The sequence below is a fragment of the Strigops habroptila genome, unplaced genomic scaffold, assembly GCF_004027225.2.
Source record: "Strigops habroptila isolate Jane unplaced genomic scaffold, bStrHab1.2.pri NW_022045577.1_ctg1, whole genome shotgun sequence".
Taxonomy (NCBI): Eukaryota; Metazoa; Chordata; class Aves; order Psittaciformes; family Psittacidae; genus Strigops; species Strigops habroptila.
This window is the reverse complement of record NW_022651059.1, coordinates 259,544-276,303: the sequence shown is the minus strand read 5'-3', so window position 1 is coordinate 276,303 and position 16,760 is coordinate 259,544. Positions and strand designations below refer to the sequence as shown.

General features: G+C 61.7%; 3 protein-coding genes across 3 annotated transcripts; all 3 read left to right on the top strand.

Moving 5' to 3' along the window:
* Positions 1-253: 253 nt before the first annotated feature.
* CDK20 (cyclin dependent kinase 20) lies at positions 254-7,178 on the top strand. Its single transcript, XM_030474301.1, has 8 exons — positions 254-402; positions 1,134-1,247; positions 2,125-2,313; positions 3,003-3,124; positions 3,205-3,267; positions 3,362-3,485; positions 5,292-5,447; positions 6,836-7,178. Exons 1-8 carry the CDS (start codon positions 328-330, stop codon positions 6,992-6,994), a joined length of 1,002 nt encoding a protein of 333 aa, XP_030330161.1. The 5' UTR covers positions 254-327; the 3' UTR covers positions 6,995-7,178.
* On the top strand, positions 7,070-12,126 carry GATA1 (GATA binding protein 1). Its single transcript, XM_030474300.1, has 7 exons — positions 7,070-7,243; positions 8,329-8,399; positions 8,512-8,666; positions 8,995-9,159; positions 10,390-10,535; positions 11,404-11,529; positions 11,750-12,126. Exons 1-7 carry the CDS (start codon positions 7,178-7,180, stop codon positions 12,077-12,079), a joined length of 1,059 nt encoding a protein of 352 aa, XP_030330160.1. The 5' UTR covers positions 7,070-7,177; the 3' UTR covers positions 12,080-12,126.
* A 209-nt stretch (positions 12,127-12,335) lies between these two features.
* Positions 12,336-16,139, top strand: LOC115602837 (polyamine deacetylase HDAC10-like). The gene is made up of 9 exons (XM_030474265.1): positions 12,336-12,479; positions 13,103-13,213; positions 13,820-13,881; positions 13,970-14,054; positions 14,165-14,205; positions 14,447-14,498; positions 14,913-14,998; positions 15,581-15,664; positions 16,051-16,139. The coding sequence occupies exons 1-9, from the start codon at positions 12,336-12,338 to the stop codon at positions 16,121-16,123; spliced, it is 738 nt and encodes a 245-aa protein (XP_030330125.1). The 3' UTR covers positions 16,124-16,139.
* Positions 16,140-16,760: the final 621 nt, after the last annotated feature.

Genomic DNA, 16,760 nt, shown 5'->3' with positions numbered 1-16,760 from the left:
CGATTCGGGGCGTGGCCTTGTGCGTAGGGGCGTGGTCTTGTTGTTAAGGGGCGTGGCCTGGTTGCTAGGAGCTAAACTATTTGAAGGGGGCGCGGCTTGACTGCTAGGGGCGTGGTCTGGTTGTTAGGGGCGTGGGCGCGTTGCCAGGCAACACTGGCCGCTGTTGCCAGGGTGCGTGGCCTTGTTACTAGGGGCGAGGCTTTGTTGCTAGGGGGCGTGGCCTCGTCGTCAGGGGGCGTGGCGCGCGGTGCACTGTGGGCCGGAGGGGGTCGGTCCTCCAGTATCCCACAACACCCTGCGCGCCCTCCGCGTCCCAGTGCCCCCAGTATGGACCAGTACATCGTGCTGGGCCGCATCGGGGAGGGCGCTCACGGCGTCGTCTTCAAGGCCAAGGACAGGAAGGTGCGGGCCGGGCTCTGTGGGGCTCTATGGGGCTCGGGGAGCTGCGGCCTGAGGGTGGGGGGGGAATCAGGGGCCTATAAAGGGTCATTTGGGTGCTTGGGGGGGGTCTATGGTCTCTATTGGGGGGGATCTGGGGCCTTTGGGTGGGTTCTGGGGCCCCTGGGAAGGAACTGGAACCTCTATGGTGAGATCTGGCTCCTTTTAGTGGGGATCTGGGTGCTTGAGGGGGGTCTATGGTCTCTGTTGGGGGGGATCTGGGTCCTTTTGGTGGGGTCTGGGGTCTCTATTGGGGGGATTTGGTCCTTTGGGGGGGTTGGGGTCTCTATAGGGGGGGATCTGGGTCCTTTGGGGGGGAATCTGGGTGCTTTGGGGGTGTTGGGTCTCTACTGGGGGGGATCTGGGTGCTTGGGGGGGTCTATGGTCTCTGTTGGGGGGGACCTGGGGCCTTTGGGAGGGTTCTGGTGCCTCTGGGGGGAAACTGGGGCCTCTATGGGGGGATCTGGGGCCTCTGCGGGGGGGATCTGGGTGCTTTGGGGGTGTCGGGTCTCTGTTGGGGGGGTCTGGGTCCATTTAGAGGGCATTTAGGTCTTTTTAGGGCAGGATCTGGCTCCTTTGTGATGGTTCTGGTGCCTCTGAGCGGGTCCCTGGGGTGCTCTATGGGGCTCTATGCAATGGGGTCCCCCTGAACACCCCCATTTAACCCCCCCCAAACCCTCTCTTTGTCCCTGCAGACCGGGGAGCTGGTGGCGCTGAAGAAGGTCCCTTTGCGGCGCCCCGAGGACGGGCTCCCCCCCCAGACCCTGCGTGAGATCAAGGCCCTGCGCCACATCGAGGAGCACCCACATGTACGTGTCCTCCCCTGAGATATTGGGGGCCCCCAACTCGCTATAACCCCCCCTAAACCTCTTATATCCAACCCAGGCTTCTCCCCCAATAGGATATAGGGGTCCTTCCTACATGCTGGGATCCCCCCGAGATGCTTTTGTGCCCCCCTATGTTGGGGTGCCCCCCAAAGTGCCTTAAACTCCCCCAAACCCATAGCAAGGTTGTACTATAGCACAATATAGGGGTGTCGCTCAGGTATCGGTGCCCCCCCAGGCACCTTTGTGTACTCCCTTAATGTTGAGGTCCCCTCAAACTCCTGTTTCCATCCCTCAGTTTTGGGGTGGGGAATTTTCAGTGTGCCCACCCCCAACACCGTGTCTCTCCACTTTTGGGGTGACCCCCAATGTTGGGACCCCCTAATGCTAGCTACCGCCAGTTTTGGGGTCCTTCCCAATGTTGAGGTCCCCCCAAATTCCTGTCCCCCCCCTGTATACCTTTGTACGCTCTCCTTCTGACACCTATAGGTGCTCCCCATACGTTGGGGTCCCTTTTAGTGATGGTGTCCCCCCAAAATCCTATTCCCCCCCCAGATACCTTTATACCCTCCTTTTCTGACACCTATTGATGCCCCCATATGTTGGGGTCCCTCCCAATGTCAGAGTTCCCCCAAACTCCTGTTCCCCCCCCAGATCCCTCCCCTTCTAACACCTATGGCTGCCCCCCACATGTTGTCCCTCCCAAACCCCCTCAGTTTCAGGGGATCCCCCCAGCCTCGGGTGCCCCCCCACCGCTGTCGTTGTCCGCCCGAGGGCGCTGTCCGCGGTGCTGACCCCCCATTGCCCCGCTGCTGGCGCTGTCCCTGGTGCTGACCCCCCCCCCTCCCGGTGCCGTTCCCAGGTTGTCCGCCTGGGGGCGGTGTTCGCCGCGGGTCCCGCCGTGGTCCTGGCGCTGGAGCTGCTGGTCGGGGACCTGGGGGGGCTCCTGCGCTCGGCCCCGGCGCCGTTGTCCCCCCCCCGGGTGCGAGCACTGCTCGCCATGACCCTGCGGGGGCTCAGCCACTGCCACCGGCACCACGTGATGCACAGAGTAAGGGGGGCACCCAAAAATGGGGGGGGGGCCATGAGACTGGGGGGGGGCACCCCAAAATGGGGGGGGTGAGACGAGAGATGGGGGGGCCACTCCAAAATGGAGGAACTCAAAACTGGGGGGAGGGGGCATGAAGCTGGGGAGGGAGAAGTGGGAGATGGGGGGGGATGCCCAAAATGGGGGGGCCCAGGAACTGGGGGGAGGAACACCAGAATTGGGTAGGACCCTGAAACAAATGGGGGGACCCTGAAACTGGGGAGGAGGAGGTGGGAGATGGGGGGTACACCCCAAAATGGGGGGGCCCAGGAACTGGGGGGAGGAACACCAGAATTGGGTAGGACCCTGAAACTGGGGGAACCCAAAACTGGGGGGAGGGGAGAGGGGGGATACCAGAATTAGGGGTACCCAGGAGTTGGGGGGGACACGCCCTGAAACTAGAGGAGATGGGGCCAGCAGGTGGGGGGGGGACCCCAAAATGGGGGGACCCTGAAACTGGGGAGGAGGAGCTGGGAGATGGGGGGGACACCCCAAAATGGGATGACCTAAGCCTGGGGGGGGGGGAGGCCAGGACTTTGAGGCAGATACAGGAGTTTATGGGAGGGGCTTCAAGGCTGAGGGGGGGCTCAGGGGGTACCCCAAGACCTGGGGGTGTTCCCCCCCCCAGTATCCGTGTCCCCCCCCCAATGCAGGACCTGAAGCCAGCAAACCTGCTGCTGGACGCCCGCGGCCGCCTTAAGCTGGGGGACATGGGGCTGGCGCGAGTGCTGGGACCCCCCTGCACCCGGCCCTATAGCCACCAAGTGGCCACCAGGTACCGAGACCCCCCCGGCATTGTGGATCCCCCCTGGGTATCAGGGTCCCCCCATTGACCCCCGTTTTGCTGTTCTTTAGGTGGTATCGAGCCCCTGAGCTGCTCTATGGCGCCCGCGACTATGATGAAGGGGTTGATATATGGTGAGTGGTCACCCCAAAACTGGGCTCTCTGTGGTCTAAATTGGGGACCCCCCTATATGGGGGAACCCCCCTGATGTTGGGACCCCCCCTGCAGGGCCGTGGGCTGCATCTTTGGGGAGCTGCTGAACCTGTCACCGCTGTTCCCGGGAGACAATGACATCGAGCAGCTCTGCTGTGTCCTGCGAGCACTCGGCACCCCCAGCCCCAGCGCCTGGCCTGTGAGCACCGGGGACTGGGAGCACTGGGAGGGACTGGGATGGACTGGGATGGATGGAGTGTTCCACACTGGGGTCCTTGTTCCACACTGCAGGTCCCTGTCCCACAATGGTGGTCACTGGAGGCTCAATGGGGGTACAACAGTGGTCAACAGGGATCACTGTTGGTCAATGGGTGGTCAATGGGGGTCCCTGGTGGTCAATGGGGGGTCAATGGTAGTCAGTGGGGGTCCCTGGTGGTCAATGGGGGGTCAATGAGGGTTCGTGTTGGTCAGTGGGGGTACAGTGGTGGTCAATGGAGTCAGTGTTGGTCAACGAGCAGTCAATGGGGGTTTGTCTTGGTCAATGAGGGGTCAATGGAGGAGGTCACTGTTGGTCACTGGGGGTACAATTGTGGTGGATGGGGATCACTGTTGGTCAATGTGTGGTTAAAGGGGGGTCACTGTCAGTCACTGTTGGTCAGTGGAGGATCACTGTTGGTCAATAGGGGCCCCAATGGTGGTCAGTGTGGGCCCCTGGTGGCCAATGGGGGGTCAATGGGGGTTGCCGTTGGTCAATGGTGGTACAACGATGGTCAGTGGGGGCCACTATTGGTCAACAGGAGGTCAATGGGGGGGTCAGTGTCAGTCACGCTCAGTCACAGTTGGTCAATGGGGGTGTCGCTGTTGGTCAATAGGGGTACAATGGTAGTCAATGGGGTCACTGTTGGCCAAAGAGCAGTCAATGCGGGTATGGGGGTCCCTGTTGATTAAAGGGGGGCTCAATGGGGGGTTGCCATTGGTCAGTGGGGGTACAATGCTGATTAATGGCAGTCACTGTTGGTCAACGGAGGGGAACAATGCGGATCCCTGCCCTGCAGGAGCTGCACGTGCTGCTTGACTACCCAAAGCTGCAGCTACCTGTGCCTTGCTGGGGATCACTGTTGGTCAATAGGGGTCAATGGGTGGTCAATGTCTGGCAATAGGGATCAATGGTTGTCAACGGGTGATCAACGAGGGAGGGGGAGGTCACTGGGTGTCACGCGGCCCCGCAGGAGCTGCACGCGCTGCCCGACAACGCGAAGCTGCAGTTCCCTTGACCCTTGCTGGGGGGCACTGTCGGTCAATAGGGATCAATGGCGCTCAATAGGGGTCAATACGGATCAATAGTGGTCAATAGGGGTCAGTGGCTGTCAATAGGGGTCAATGGCTGTCACTATCGGTCAATAGGGATCAATGGCTGTCAATGGGTGATCAATGGGTGTCACGTGGTCCTGCAGGAGCTATGTGCGCTGCCTGACTACCCGAAGCTGCAGTTCCCTTGTCCCTCGGAGGGGGGCACTGTCGGTCAATACAGCTCAATGGGCGGTCAATGGGGATCGATGGGTGATCAATGGGGATCGATGGGTGATCAATGCGTGTCACGTGTCCCGCAGCAGCTACACGCGCTGCCCGACTACCCGAAGCTGCAGTTTCCTTGTCCCTCGCTGGGGGACACTGTCGGTCAATAGGGGTCAATGGGCGGTCAATGGCTGTCACTGTCGGTCGATGGGGATCAATGGGCGGTCAGTGGGGATAGATGAGTGATCAATGGGCGGTCAATGGGAATCGATGGGTGTCGCGTGTCCCGCAGGAGCTGCGCCCGCTGCCTGACTACCCGAAGCTGCAGTTCCCTTGTCCGTCGCTGGGGGTCACTGTCGGTCAATAGGGGTCAATGGGCGGTCAATGGCTGTCACTGTCGGTCAATGGGGATCAGTGGGCGGTCAATGGTGATCGATGGGTGATCAGTGGGGATCGATGGGGTGATCGATGGGTGTCACGTGCCCCGCAGGAGCTGCGCGCGCTGCCCGACTACCCGAAGCTGCGTTTCGCGCGCTGGGCGCCCGCGCCGCTGGAGCAGCTCGTGCCGGGGGCGGGGCCGCTCGCGCGGGACCTGCTGCGGCGCCTCCTGCGCCTCCCCCCGGCGCGGCGGCCGCGCGCAGAGCAGGTGCGCGCGCGGGGGGTCACGTGGGGTCGGGGGGGGGGGGGAAGGTTAATGGAGGGGGGGGTAATGGGGGGACATGGAGGGGGGGTATTGGGGGTCCTGGGGGGGTATGGGGGGGTAATGAGGGGACATGGAGGGGGTTATGGGGGGTTATGGAGGGGGAGATATGGAGGGGAGGTAATGGGGGTCCTGAGCGGGAGTTATGGGGTCGGGGGGCGGTAATGGGGGTCTGGGGGGGGGTATGGGGGCGTAATGGGGAGACATGGAGGGGGTTATGGGGAGTATGGAGGGGGGGTAATGGGGGTCTTGACGGGGAGTTATGGGGTCGTGGGGGGTTAATGGGGGTCCTGGGGGGGGGGTATGGGGGAGTAATAGGGGGACATGGAGGGGGTTATGGGGGGGCTATAAGAGTCATGAGGGGGGTTATGGGGGGATATGGAGAGGGGGTAATGGGGGTCCTGAGGGGGGTATGGGGGGGTAATGGGGACATGGCAGGGGTTATGGGGGGGGCTATGAGGGTCATGGAGCGGGGGTAATGGGGGTCCTGAGGGAGAGTTATGAGGTCGTAGGGGGGTAATGGGGGTCCTGGGGGGGGGTATGGGGGGGTAATGGGGGGACATGGAGGGGGTTATGGGGGGGCTATGAGGGTCATGAGGGGGGATATGGAGAGGGGGTAATGGGGGTCCTGGGGGGAGGAATGGGGGCGTAATGGGGGGACATGGAGGAGGTTATGGGGGGGGCTATGAGGGTCATGGGAGGGGTGGGTTATGGGGGGACATGGAGGGAGGATAATGGGGGTCCTGAGGAGGTGGTATGGGGGGGTAACGAGAGGACATGGAGGGGGTTATGGGGAGGGTAATGGGGGTCCTGGGGGGGTCATGGGGAGGTTATGGGGGGTAATTGGGGTTGTGAGGGGCTAATGGGGGGACATGGGGGGCGTTATGTGGGGGCTCTGAGGGTGAGGGGATTATGGGGGGACATGGACGGGGGGTAAAGGGGGTCCTGAGAGAGAGATATGGGGTCGTGGCACGGTAATGGGGGGACATGGAGGGATTATGGCTGGTAATGGGGGTCCTGGGGGGGGGTTATGGAGTGTAATGGGGGTTGTGGAGGGGTTATGGGGGGTACTGGGAATTGTGGGAGGGTTATGGGGGGTAATGGGGGTTCGCGGGGGGGGCTATAGGGCGTTACGGAGGGAGTAATGGTGGTACTGAGGAGGGGTTAGGGGGGTCCTGGGGGGGCTGGGGGTGATCCCATTGGGGTCCCACAGAATGGGAGGGGGGTTTGGGGGGGCCTGCAGGGGTCATGGGGGCGGTCTCTGGGTGGGGGGTGTCCCACAGGGGATCTGGGGGGTCTCACATGAGTCCCATGACCCCCCCCCCATCTCCCAGGCCCTGCTGCACCCCTACTTCTTCGGCCCAATGGAGCTGACCCCACCACCACCACAAGGGGGGGCCCGGCCCCCCCCCAACTTCGACCTGGACACCCCATTGCTACCGGCTCTGCCCCCCCCCCAGCGCCCTGCGGCCCCCTCCTTGAGCCCCCAATGAGCCCCCATTGATGGGGTCCCCTTTGGGGAGGGGAGCCTAGTGCCTTGGGGGGGGGGGCACCCAGTTGTATGGGTGCCCCCCCCCCCCAACCCCCAAAATGGGGCCAAAAATGGTGAAAATGGACATTTTGACCCCGGAAATGTCCAATTTGGGGCTAAAAACGGCGATTTTGGGGGCGAAGACATGATGATGGGGGTGAAAAAGCCACAGAGGGGACCCGAAAGCACCGGATTTGAGCCCAAAACTGAGGTGAGGGATGGAAAAGCCTCATTTTGGGCTGGAAAATGATGATTTGGGGGTTCGAAAAGAAGAAAATGCCCATTTTTGGCTGCAAATCTCTCAATTTGTGTGGAAAAAGCTGGATTTTGGGGCTGAAAATACAGTTTTCAGGCCTGAAAAGTCTCATTCTAGGATGAAAAGTTGCATTTTGGTGCCAAACCAATGAATGTGGGGCAGAACATGCTTCATTTTGAGCTGAAAATGCTCCTTTTGGGGTCTGAAACTCCCAATCCCGAATGGAAAACATTGATTTTAGGTGGATAAGCCCCAATTTTAGGTGGAAAACCGCCGTTTTGAGGGTAAAAAAGCCAATTTTGGAGCAGAAACCCCAAAATTCAGTGAAAAACCCACTTTTGTGGCCAAAAATGAACAATTTCGAGGCCAAAAGTAGCCATTTTGTGTGGAAGTGTGGGAATTTGGCACTCAAATTTCCCAATTTGAGTTGAGAAAACCTCCAAATTTGGGCCTCCCGCCTCCATTTCCCCCTTAAAAACACTCATTTCAAGGCCAAAACCACCCAAATCTCGCTCAAAATCCCCATTTTTCTGTCCAAAAAGTGAATTTTTTGCCCAAAACCCCCGATTTTCCCCTCAAAACCCCCAATTTTTGCCCAAATCTCCCTCTTTTTGCCCCAAAATCCCGCTTTTTACCCTTCTCTCCCCATTCCGGCTGCTGTTTATGTGGGTCCTACCATATTGCTGCAGGGGGGGGGTTCCCCTCTCTGGCTGGAGCTGATAAGACACCGGGGGGGGGGTCACTGCCCCCCCCGCCCCCAACCGCCGCCACCCCAGTATCAGATAAACCCTTATCAGTGCCCAGCAGCCGCGGGGACGTTACCGGGGGGGGGGGGACACCCCATTTCCCACCCCCCCGTCACCCAGTAACCCCCTCCCCAACCCTGCATTCCCCCCCATAGACACCTATTGATGGGGGGGGTCCTGACCCCAACTCCCCCCTCACCCCCATTATCCCCAATGGGGCCCTAATGTCTGGGTGGCCCCCCCCATTTTTAAGGGGGGGTGAGCTGAGGCCACGCCCCCTTTGCCCAACCCCAGGGCAGGGGCCCCCCCCCCCGTGTCTGTGTGTCCGTCAGTCAGAGCCGGGTGACACAGGACGACGGCGCCAGGTCAGTGACCCCCCCCCAATACACCCCTATGGGGGGCGGGGGGGGGGGGGGAGTTGGTTTTGGGGGGTCCAAGAAGCTGATTTTGCGGGGGGGGTGTCTCTGTCCCCCACAGGCCTTACAGGTGTCCGGGGCCCCCCATGGACTTGGTGGCGTTGGGGGGGCCCGAAGGGGTCCCCCCCTTTGGAGATGAGGCCGGAGCCTTCCTGGGGCTGGGGGGGGCTGAAGGGCTGGAGGCAGGGGGGCTGCTGGCCCCATATCCCCCCCCAGGTAACACAATGGCCCCCCCTTTGTCCTTCTGTGTCCCCCTTATCCCCCCCCCGGGTCCCCAATTCCCTTCCCCTTGTCCCTCCATATCCCCCCCATGTCCTTGTGTCCCCCCCCCAGGACCTCCCCAAAGTCCCAACCCAATGTTCTCCCATAGCCCCCCCTTTGTCCCCATGCCCCCACCCGCCCCAGGGCCCCCCCCAAGTCCTTGTCCCCTCCCAGGGACCTCCAATATCCCTCCCTGTACCCCCCCAATCCTTGTCCCCCCCCCCCCATCCCCATATCCCCCCATGTTGTGTCCCCCTCTCACTGCTGTCCCGTCCCCCCCCAGGCCGCCTGTCGCTGGTGCCCTGGGCCGAGGGGGGGTCATTGGGGGGCCCCCCCTGGGCTGCCCCCCCCCCGGAGCCCCCCCGGTTCCTGGAGCTGCTGCAGCCCCCCCGGGGCAGCCCCCCCCCGCCGGGGCCCCTCCTGCCCCCCAGCGCCCCCCAGCCCTGCGGTGAGTCACCTACTGGGGGGGCTGGGGGGGTTGTACTGGTTCATACTGGTCCATACTGGTGTCCATACCGGGCTGTACTGGTCTGTATTGGCCTGTACTGATCCATATTGGTATCCATACTGGGCTGTACTGGTTCATACTGGTTCATGTTGGCATCTGTACTGGTCCGTACTGGGCTGCACTGGTTCATACTGCTGTCCATACTGGTCCATACTGGGCTGTACTGGTTCATATTGGGCTGTGATGGGCATGGGCATGGAAGTGTATGAACTGGGGAGGATACTGGGGTGCATACTGGTTTCTACTGGTCTATACTGGGGCGCATCTTGGTCTTTAATAATTCATGTATGCTGTATAGTGGTCTGTATTGGTTTATACTGGTCGTTAGTGTTGTGTAAGAATCTGTGTTGGCCTATAGTGGTTTTTACTGGTCTTTACTGGTTCATAATGGTGAGAGTGAGTGAGCTGGGGGCGCACACTGGGCCGTGTGCTGGAGCACACGGTGCATTATCCTGGTATATACTGGTCGGGGCTAGTCTATACTGGTTTATGTTGGTCTATACTAGTCCAAACTGGTTTATACTGGTGCAAACTGGTCTACATTGGTTGCCATTGGGTTGAATGTGTGAACTGGAGGCTCAGGCTGAGGGGTGGGCTGGGGTGCGTTAGTACCTTATACTGGTGTACACTGGTTTGTATTAGTGTATACTGGTCCGAACTACTTTATGCTGGTCCAAATTGGCTTATACTGATCCATACTGGTTTATACTGGGGGATGTTAGGCGGTGTGTGAATTGGGGGTGCATGCTGTGGTGCATTATAGTGTCTTATACCGGTATATAGTGGTTTCCACTAGCGTATGTTGGTCCCGACTGGCTTATGCTGGTCCATACTGATTTGTACTGATTCATACTGGTTTATACTGGTCCATACTGGTTTATACTGGTGGATATTGGGCAGCGTGTGTGAATTGGGGGTGCATGCTGGGGTGCATTAGAGTATGTTACACTGCTTTGCATCAGCGTGTAATGGTTTGCACTAGTGTATGCTGGTCCAAGGTGGGTTGCGTTGGTATGTACTGGTGTGTACTGGTTTATACTGGTGGATATGGAGCAGAGGGTGTGAAATGGGGGTGTATGGGCTGCCTTAGAGCAGCCTGCAGGGGGTTGGTGGGGGTCTGTACTGGTCCGTATTGGTCTATACTGGTCCATACTGGTCTGTACTGGGCAGAGGCGCGGGAGTGCGTGAACTGCGGAGCGACGGCGACGCCGCTTTGGCGGCGGGACGGGACCGGCCATTACCTCTGCAACGCCTGCGGGCTGTACCACCGCCTCAACGGGCACAACCGGCCCCTCATCCGCCCCAAGAAGCGCCTGGTGAGACCACAAAAGACCCTAAAACCACCCCGAACACCCTAAAATCCCCCCAAACACCCTAAAAACAGCCCAAAACATCCTAAAACCACCCCAAAACGCACCCTAAAACCACCCAAAACATCCCGGACCCCCCCCACCCAGCTCCCCCCGTCGCCCACATCATGGGCACGCCCAAGATGGCGGCTGAGGCCGTGCACCAGGTAGCCACGCCCCCTCTGCTAAGCCACGCCCCCCAGTATGATAGCCACGCCCCTCGCCCTAAGCCACGCCCCTTTCCAGCCCCAATTCCCCCCCGAGCCCCCTTCAGCCCCCCCAAACCCTTCCCAGTCCCCCCAAACCTCCTCATTAGTCCCCCAGAGCCCCACATCTCCCCTTCCACCCCACCCCCCCTCTATTCCCCCTAGGTCCCCCCCAAACCCTCCCCAACCCCCCCAAAACCTCTCCAAACCCCTCCTACACCCCTCCAAACCCTTCCTAAACCCCCATAACCTCTTCTAGGCTCCCCAAACCCTTTCAAGCTGCCTCTAAAGCCCTCCTAGAAACCACAAATCCCCCCGAAACCCCTTCTAGAACCCCCAAATCCCCCCGAAACCTCTCTAGAACCCACAAATCCCCCCAAAACCCCTCCTACACCCCTCCAAGCCCTTTCTAGACCCCCATAACTTCTTCTAGGCCCCCCCAATCCCCCCCCAAATCTTTAACCTGCCTCCAAACCCTTCCTAGAACCCTCAAATCCCCCCCAAACCCTTCCTAGACCCCTTGACTTCCCCCAACTCCCCATGAAACTCCTTCTAGGCCCCCCCAAACCCTTCCTAGACCCCCATAACCCCTCTTAGCCCCCCTCTGACCCCCTGTTTGCCCCCCCCAGCTGGTGAGTAAACGCGCCGGCACCGTCTGCAGCAACTGCCAGACCAGCACCACCACCCTCTGGCGCCGCAGCCCCCGCGGAGACCCTGTCTGCAACGCCTGTGGTCTCTACTACAAACTGCACCGGGTGAGGGGCCCCCCCGGACCCCCCCCGGAGCCAGGGGTACCCCTCAAACCCCTGCATCCCCCCCCAAGTTGCATGGTTCCTTCCCAAACCCCAGGGTCCCTCAGCCATTGGGGGGGATATGGGGGACCACATTGGGTTCAGTGGTGATGGGGGGGGTCCGTATCACTATGGGGGGGCTCCAGACCCCCCCCTCAACCCCTGTTTCCTCCCCCCCCCGCAGGTGAACCGGCCCCTAGCCATGCGCAAGGACGGGATCCAGACCAGGAACCGCAAAGTCTCGGCCAAGGGGAAGAAACGGCGTCAAGGGGGGGGCAGCAGCACCGGGGGGTTGGGGGCAGAGGCCATGGGGGGGCCCCCCCTGCCCCCTCCGGCTCCCCCACAGCCCCCCCCTGAGGACCCAGCTGCTCTCTACGCCCTCGGCCCCCTCGTGCTCTCCGGACACCTCCTGCCATTTCCCCACACCAGCCCCTTTCTGGGGGGCCCCGAGGGTAGTTACGTGCCCCCCCCAACCTCTGCAGCAGCCCCCCCCAGCCTCAGCCCCCAGCTCTAACTGGGGAGGGGGTGGGGCCTCCATTACAGTTTGGTATCACAAACGGACCCAGGCTCAGGACTCGTTATTTGGGGGGTGCGGGAGGGCCTGGGGAGGGGGTTGTGTCCCCCCCGGGTGGGTCGGGGTGGGGGGGACCCACCCTAAAATGCCTGTGCAAAAGGGTGCCCCCTCCCATAATACACTATAGTAGGCTCCAAGATGGCGGCCTCCAGTAGGGTACACCCAAGATGGCGGCCTCCAGTGGGGCGCACCCAAGATGGCAGCTCAGTCAGTGTATCACGTGGTGTCGCCCCGCGAATGCCGCGCTTCGCCTTTTGCTAAGCCCCGCCCCTTGCCTCGCTCCTGTCTCAATCCCGCCCCTGACGTCATCATCGTGCGCCCGGCGCCAGCGGGGCTGCAGGTGAGCGCGGCCGCTCCCGGTTCCCCCCGATCCCGTTCCGGGGCCCCCCCGAACCCTTCCGCTCCCCCCCCCCCCGGTCCCGCTGCAGCCGCGGGCCGCTGTGCCTCTCTCCCGGCCCCGGCGATCCCTCCGCTTCCTCCCTCCATTCCCGGCCCCGGTGCCATGCCCCGGGCTCCTCCCGCTGGTTCCCCCCCCGTTCCCTACCGGGCTCCTTGTTCCCGTTCTCCCCCGTTCCCGGTCTCTCCTCAACCCGTTGCCCCTCCCCAGGCCCCCCCGCGCGGCGCTTGATCCCCCCCCCCCGGCTGCCATGGTGAGAAGGGGCGGGGCTTGAGCTGGGGCGGTGGGCGGGGTTATGGGGAAGTGGGCGGGACTTGAGCGGGTGGGCGGGGTTACATGGGAGGTGGGCGGGGCTCTGGCGGCAGTGGGCGGGGTTACAGCGGGTGGGCGGGGCGGAGGGCGGGAGATGAGATGGGCGTGGTTTGAGCGGGGTGGGCGTGGCTATGAGGGAAGGAGCGGGGTTTGAGCGGGGTGGGCGGTGCTATGAGGGAAGGGGTGGGGCTTGAGAGAGAGGGGCGGGGTTTGAGCGTGTAGGCGTGGTTTGTGCCTGACGTGGCCCCGCCCAGGGCCGCGCGGGGCGCCGCGCCCCGCCCCCGAGGGGGGGGCTCCCCGAGGCCAAGCGCCGCGGCCGGGCCCGGAGCCGACGGGAGGGGCTGGAGGCGGAGCTACAGCGGCTGGTGGGCGGGGCCTCGGGGGAAGTGGGCGGGGCTTTGGGAAAGGGGCGGGGCGGGGGGCACCCCTATAGCTGGGTCCTTTGGAGGGGGTTTGGGGGTCTCCTGGGGCCCTTGAAGCTGGTGTCCCTTTGGGCGGGGGCACCCCAATACCTGGGATGGATATGGGGGTGTCTTGGGGGTTGGGGGGCAGCCCAATAACTGGGTTCTTTGGGGGGGGTACCCTGGGGGGGCACCCCAATACTTGGGTGTTTTGAGGGGGGATCCTCTGTGTCCCTTATGGGGGGCTCCCTTGGGGGGGTACCCTAATAGTTGGGTCCTTTGGGAGATGGGGGTGGGCACCCCAACACTTGGGTCCATTGGGAGATGGGGGGGGCACCCCAATACCAGGGTCCATTGGGAGATGAGGGGGGCACCCCAACACTTGGGTCCATTGGGAGATGAGGGGGGGCACCCCAACACTTGGGTCCATTGGGAGACGGGGGGGTTACCCCAACACTTGGGTCCACTGGGAGATGGGGGGGGCACCCCAATACCAGGGTCTTTTGTGGGGGACACGACCCATAGATCTTGGGGTACCCCCCCTGACCCCCATATCCCTGCCCATACCAGGACCTAGGTGCAGAAGCAGCAGCCCCCACTGGGACAGGGCTGGTCTATGATGATGCTCACAGGTACCCCCAAACCCTGGGTCTCTCCCCCCATGATATTGGGGTCCCCCCTTGGATATTGGGGTCCATTGACCCCCCCCTTCACCCGTAGCACTGAGGGGGAGCCGAAGCCGCTGTCGGTGGCTTGGGCAGCACTGGAAGAGCTGGGGCTGGTGCAACGCTGTGTGCGAGTGGAGGTAAGACATGGGGACCCCCCCCTGCATTTGAGGGGTCCCCCCTTGTTTTAGGGTCCCCCCCATTGATATTGGGGGCTATTGGGGTCCCTTATGGCACCTCTCGCTCTCAGTGTCGCCCGGCCACCGATGAGGAGCTGCTGCTGCTGCAAAGGTTGGGGGGTCCTTGGGGGTCTTGGGGGGTCCTGAAGGGTTTGGGGGGGTCCCTGAGGGGGTTTTGGGGTCCTTGGGGGGGGTTTGGGATCCCTGAAGGGTTTGGGGGGTCCCTATGGGGGTTTGGGGGGTCTTGAAGGGGTTTGGGGGGGTCTCTGAAGGGGTTTTGGGGTCCTTAGGGGGGGACTTGGGGGTCCCTGAGGGGGTTTTGGGGGGTCCCTGAAGGGTTTTGGGGTCCCCAGCCCCACGTTGCAGGAGCAGATGGAGCAGCAGCGCCCCCCCCCGGCCCCCCCGGTGAGTGCACCCGGGATTTGGGATCTCTAGGGAGTGTTTTGGGGTCCCTATAGGGTGGCTTGGGGTCCCTATGGGGTGTTTGGGGTCCCTATGGGGGCGTTTGGGGTCCCTATGGGGTATTTGGGGTTCCTATGGGGGTTTTGGGGTGCCTATGGGGTGGTTTGGGGTCCCTATGGGGGTTTGGGCTCCCTATGGGGTTTGGAGTTTTCTATGGGTTTTGGGATCCCTATAGATGTTTTGGGGTCCCTATGGGGGTTTTGGGATCCCCATGAGGGTTTGGGGTCACTATGGATGCTTTGGGGTCCCTGTGGGGGGTTTGGGGTCCCTATGGGGTGGTTTGGGGTCCCCTATGGGGGTTTGGGTTGCTTATGGGGAGTTTTGGGGTCCCCTATGGATGCTTTGGGGTCCCCTCAGGGCCTGTCCTTGGCTCTGGGGTCGCTGCTGGAGCTGCAGCAGAAGGTGCTGAGCGGGGACCTGCGCAACGGGCTGGTGCTGCTGCGGTACGGACCCTATAGGCACCCTATAGACACCCTATGGAAACCATATAGATGTTCTATAGACATATATAAAACCCCTGAGATCCCTATACAGACCGCAAACCCGTATAAAGTCTCCACAGAGCCCCCCCATAGAGCCCTGAGCCCCTATAGACTCTCTGCCATAGAGCCCCTCGACCCCTATAGACACCCATAGAGCCGTTTAGAGCCCCCCGAGCCGTACGGGCCTCCCCAGATCTTATGGACCCCCATAGACACATTTTAACCTTTATGGACACCCCATATACACGCTCAGAGCCTACGGCATCCCTGGGCCCCTTAGACCACCCCCCAGCCCCTATGGACCCCCGAGTCCCAGTAGATTGTTTCCACCCCTTATAGGGTCCCCATATAGAAGATTGTATGTATCTGTAGCAGCATTATAGTGTTATAGAGCAGGCTATAGGGACACTATAGGGGTGCTCTACAGGTGCTCTAGTGTTGCCCTATGGTGCCACAGGAGCGCTATAGCACCTGCCCTACGGTGCTATAGGGGCGCTGTAGGGGCTGCCCTATGGTGCTATAGGGCCCGTGCTGTCCCCACAGCCCCCCCCAGCACTCGGGTCCCGGCCCCACGAGCAGCCCCATTGGCAGCGCGGCCCGAGCAGCCCAGAGACACGGGCTGCAGCGGTGAGGGGTCTATGGGGGCTATGGGGGCTATAGGGGGGTATGGGGACTATGGGGGGTATGGGGGCTATGAGGGGTATGGGGGATATGGGGCGTATGGGGGGATATGGGGGGTATGGGGGCTATGAGGGATATGGGGGGTATGGGGGCTATGAGGGGTATGGGGGGGTTTGGGGCTATAGGGGGGTATGGGGCCTATGGGGGCAGTAGGGGGTATGGAGGTCCCCGGGGGGGATCTGGGGGGGATTTGGGTGCTGTGGAGGTGCTATAGCGTTGCTCTAAGAGTGCTATGGGGGATGCTATAGGGGATGCTATGGGGGATGCTATAGGGGATGCTATAGGGAATGCTATAGGGGTGCTGCACCCCCAAACTACTGTGTCCTCCCCAGGATCCTCATTGTGGATTGGAGCCCCCAGCCCGGCCGGGCCCCCCCCCAACTCTTCCAGGAGGACCCCGGGTGAGTGCTGGGATGAACTGGGATGCTCTGGGATGCACTGGGGGGCACTGGGATGCACTGGGATGAACTGGGGGGCATTGGGGGAACGGGGATGCATTGGGATGCACTGGGATGAACTGGGGAGCACTGGGATGCACTGGGATGAACTGGGAAGCACTGGGGGGCATTGGGGGAACGGGGATGCATTGGGATGAACTGGGATGAGCTGGGAGCACTGGGGGGCACTGGGATGCACTGGGGGGCACTGAGATACACTGGGATGAACCGGGATACATTGGGAGCACTGGGATGCACTGGGAAGCACTGAGCGGCACTGGGATGCACTGGGAGCACTGGGATGCACTGGGAAGCACTGGGATGCACTGGGATGAACTGGGAAGCACTGGGAGCAGTGGGATGCACTGGGATGAACTGGGAAGCACTGGGATGCACTGGGATGAACTGGGAAGCACTGAGGGGCACTGGGATGCACTGGCAAGCACTGGGAGCACTGGGATGCACTGGGAAGCACTGGGATGCACTGGGATGAACTGGGAAGCACTGGGAGCACTGGGATGCACTGGGATGAACTGGGAAGCACTGGGATACACTGGGATGAACTGGGAAGCAGTGGGAGCACTGGGATGATGGAAAGCACTGGG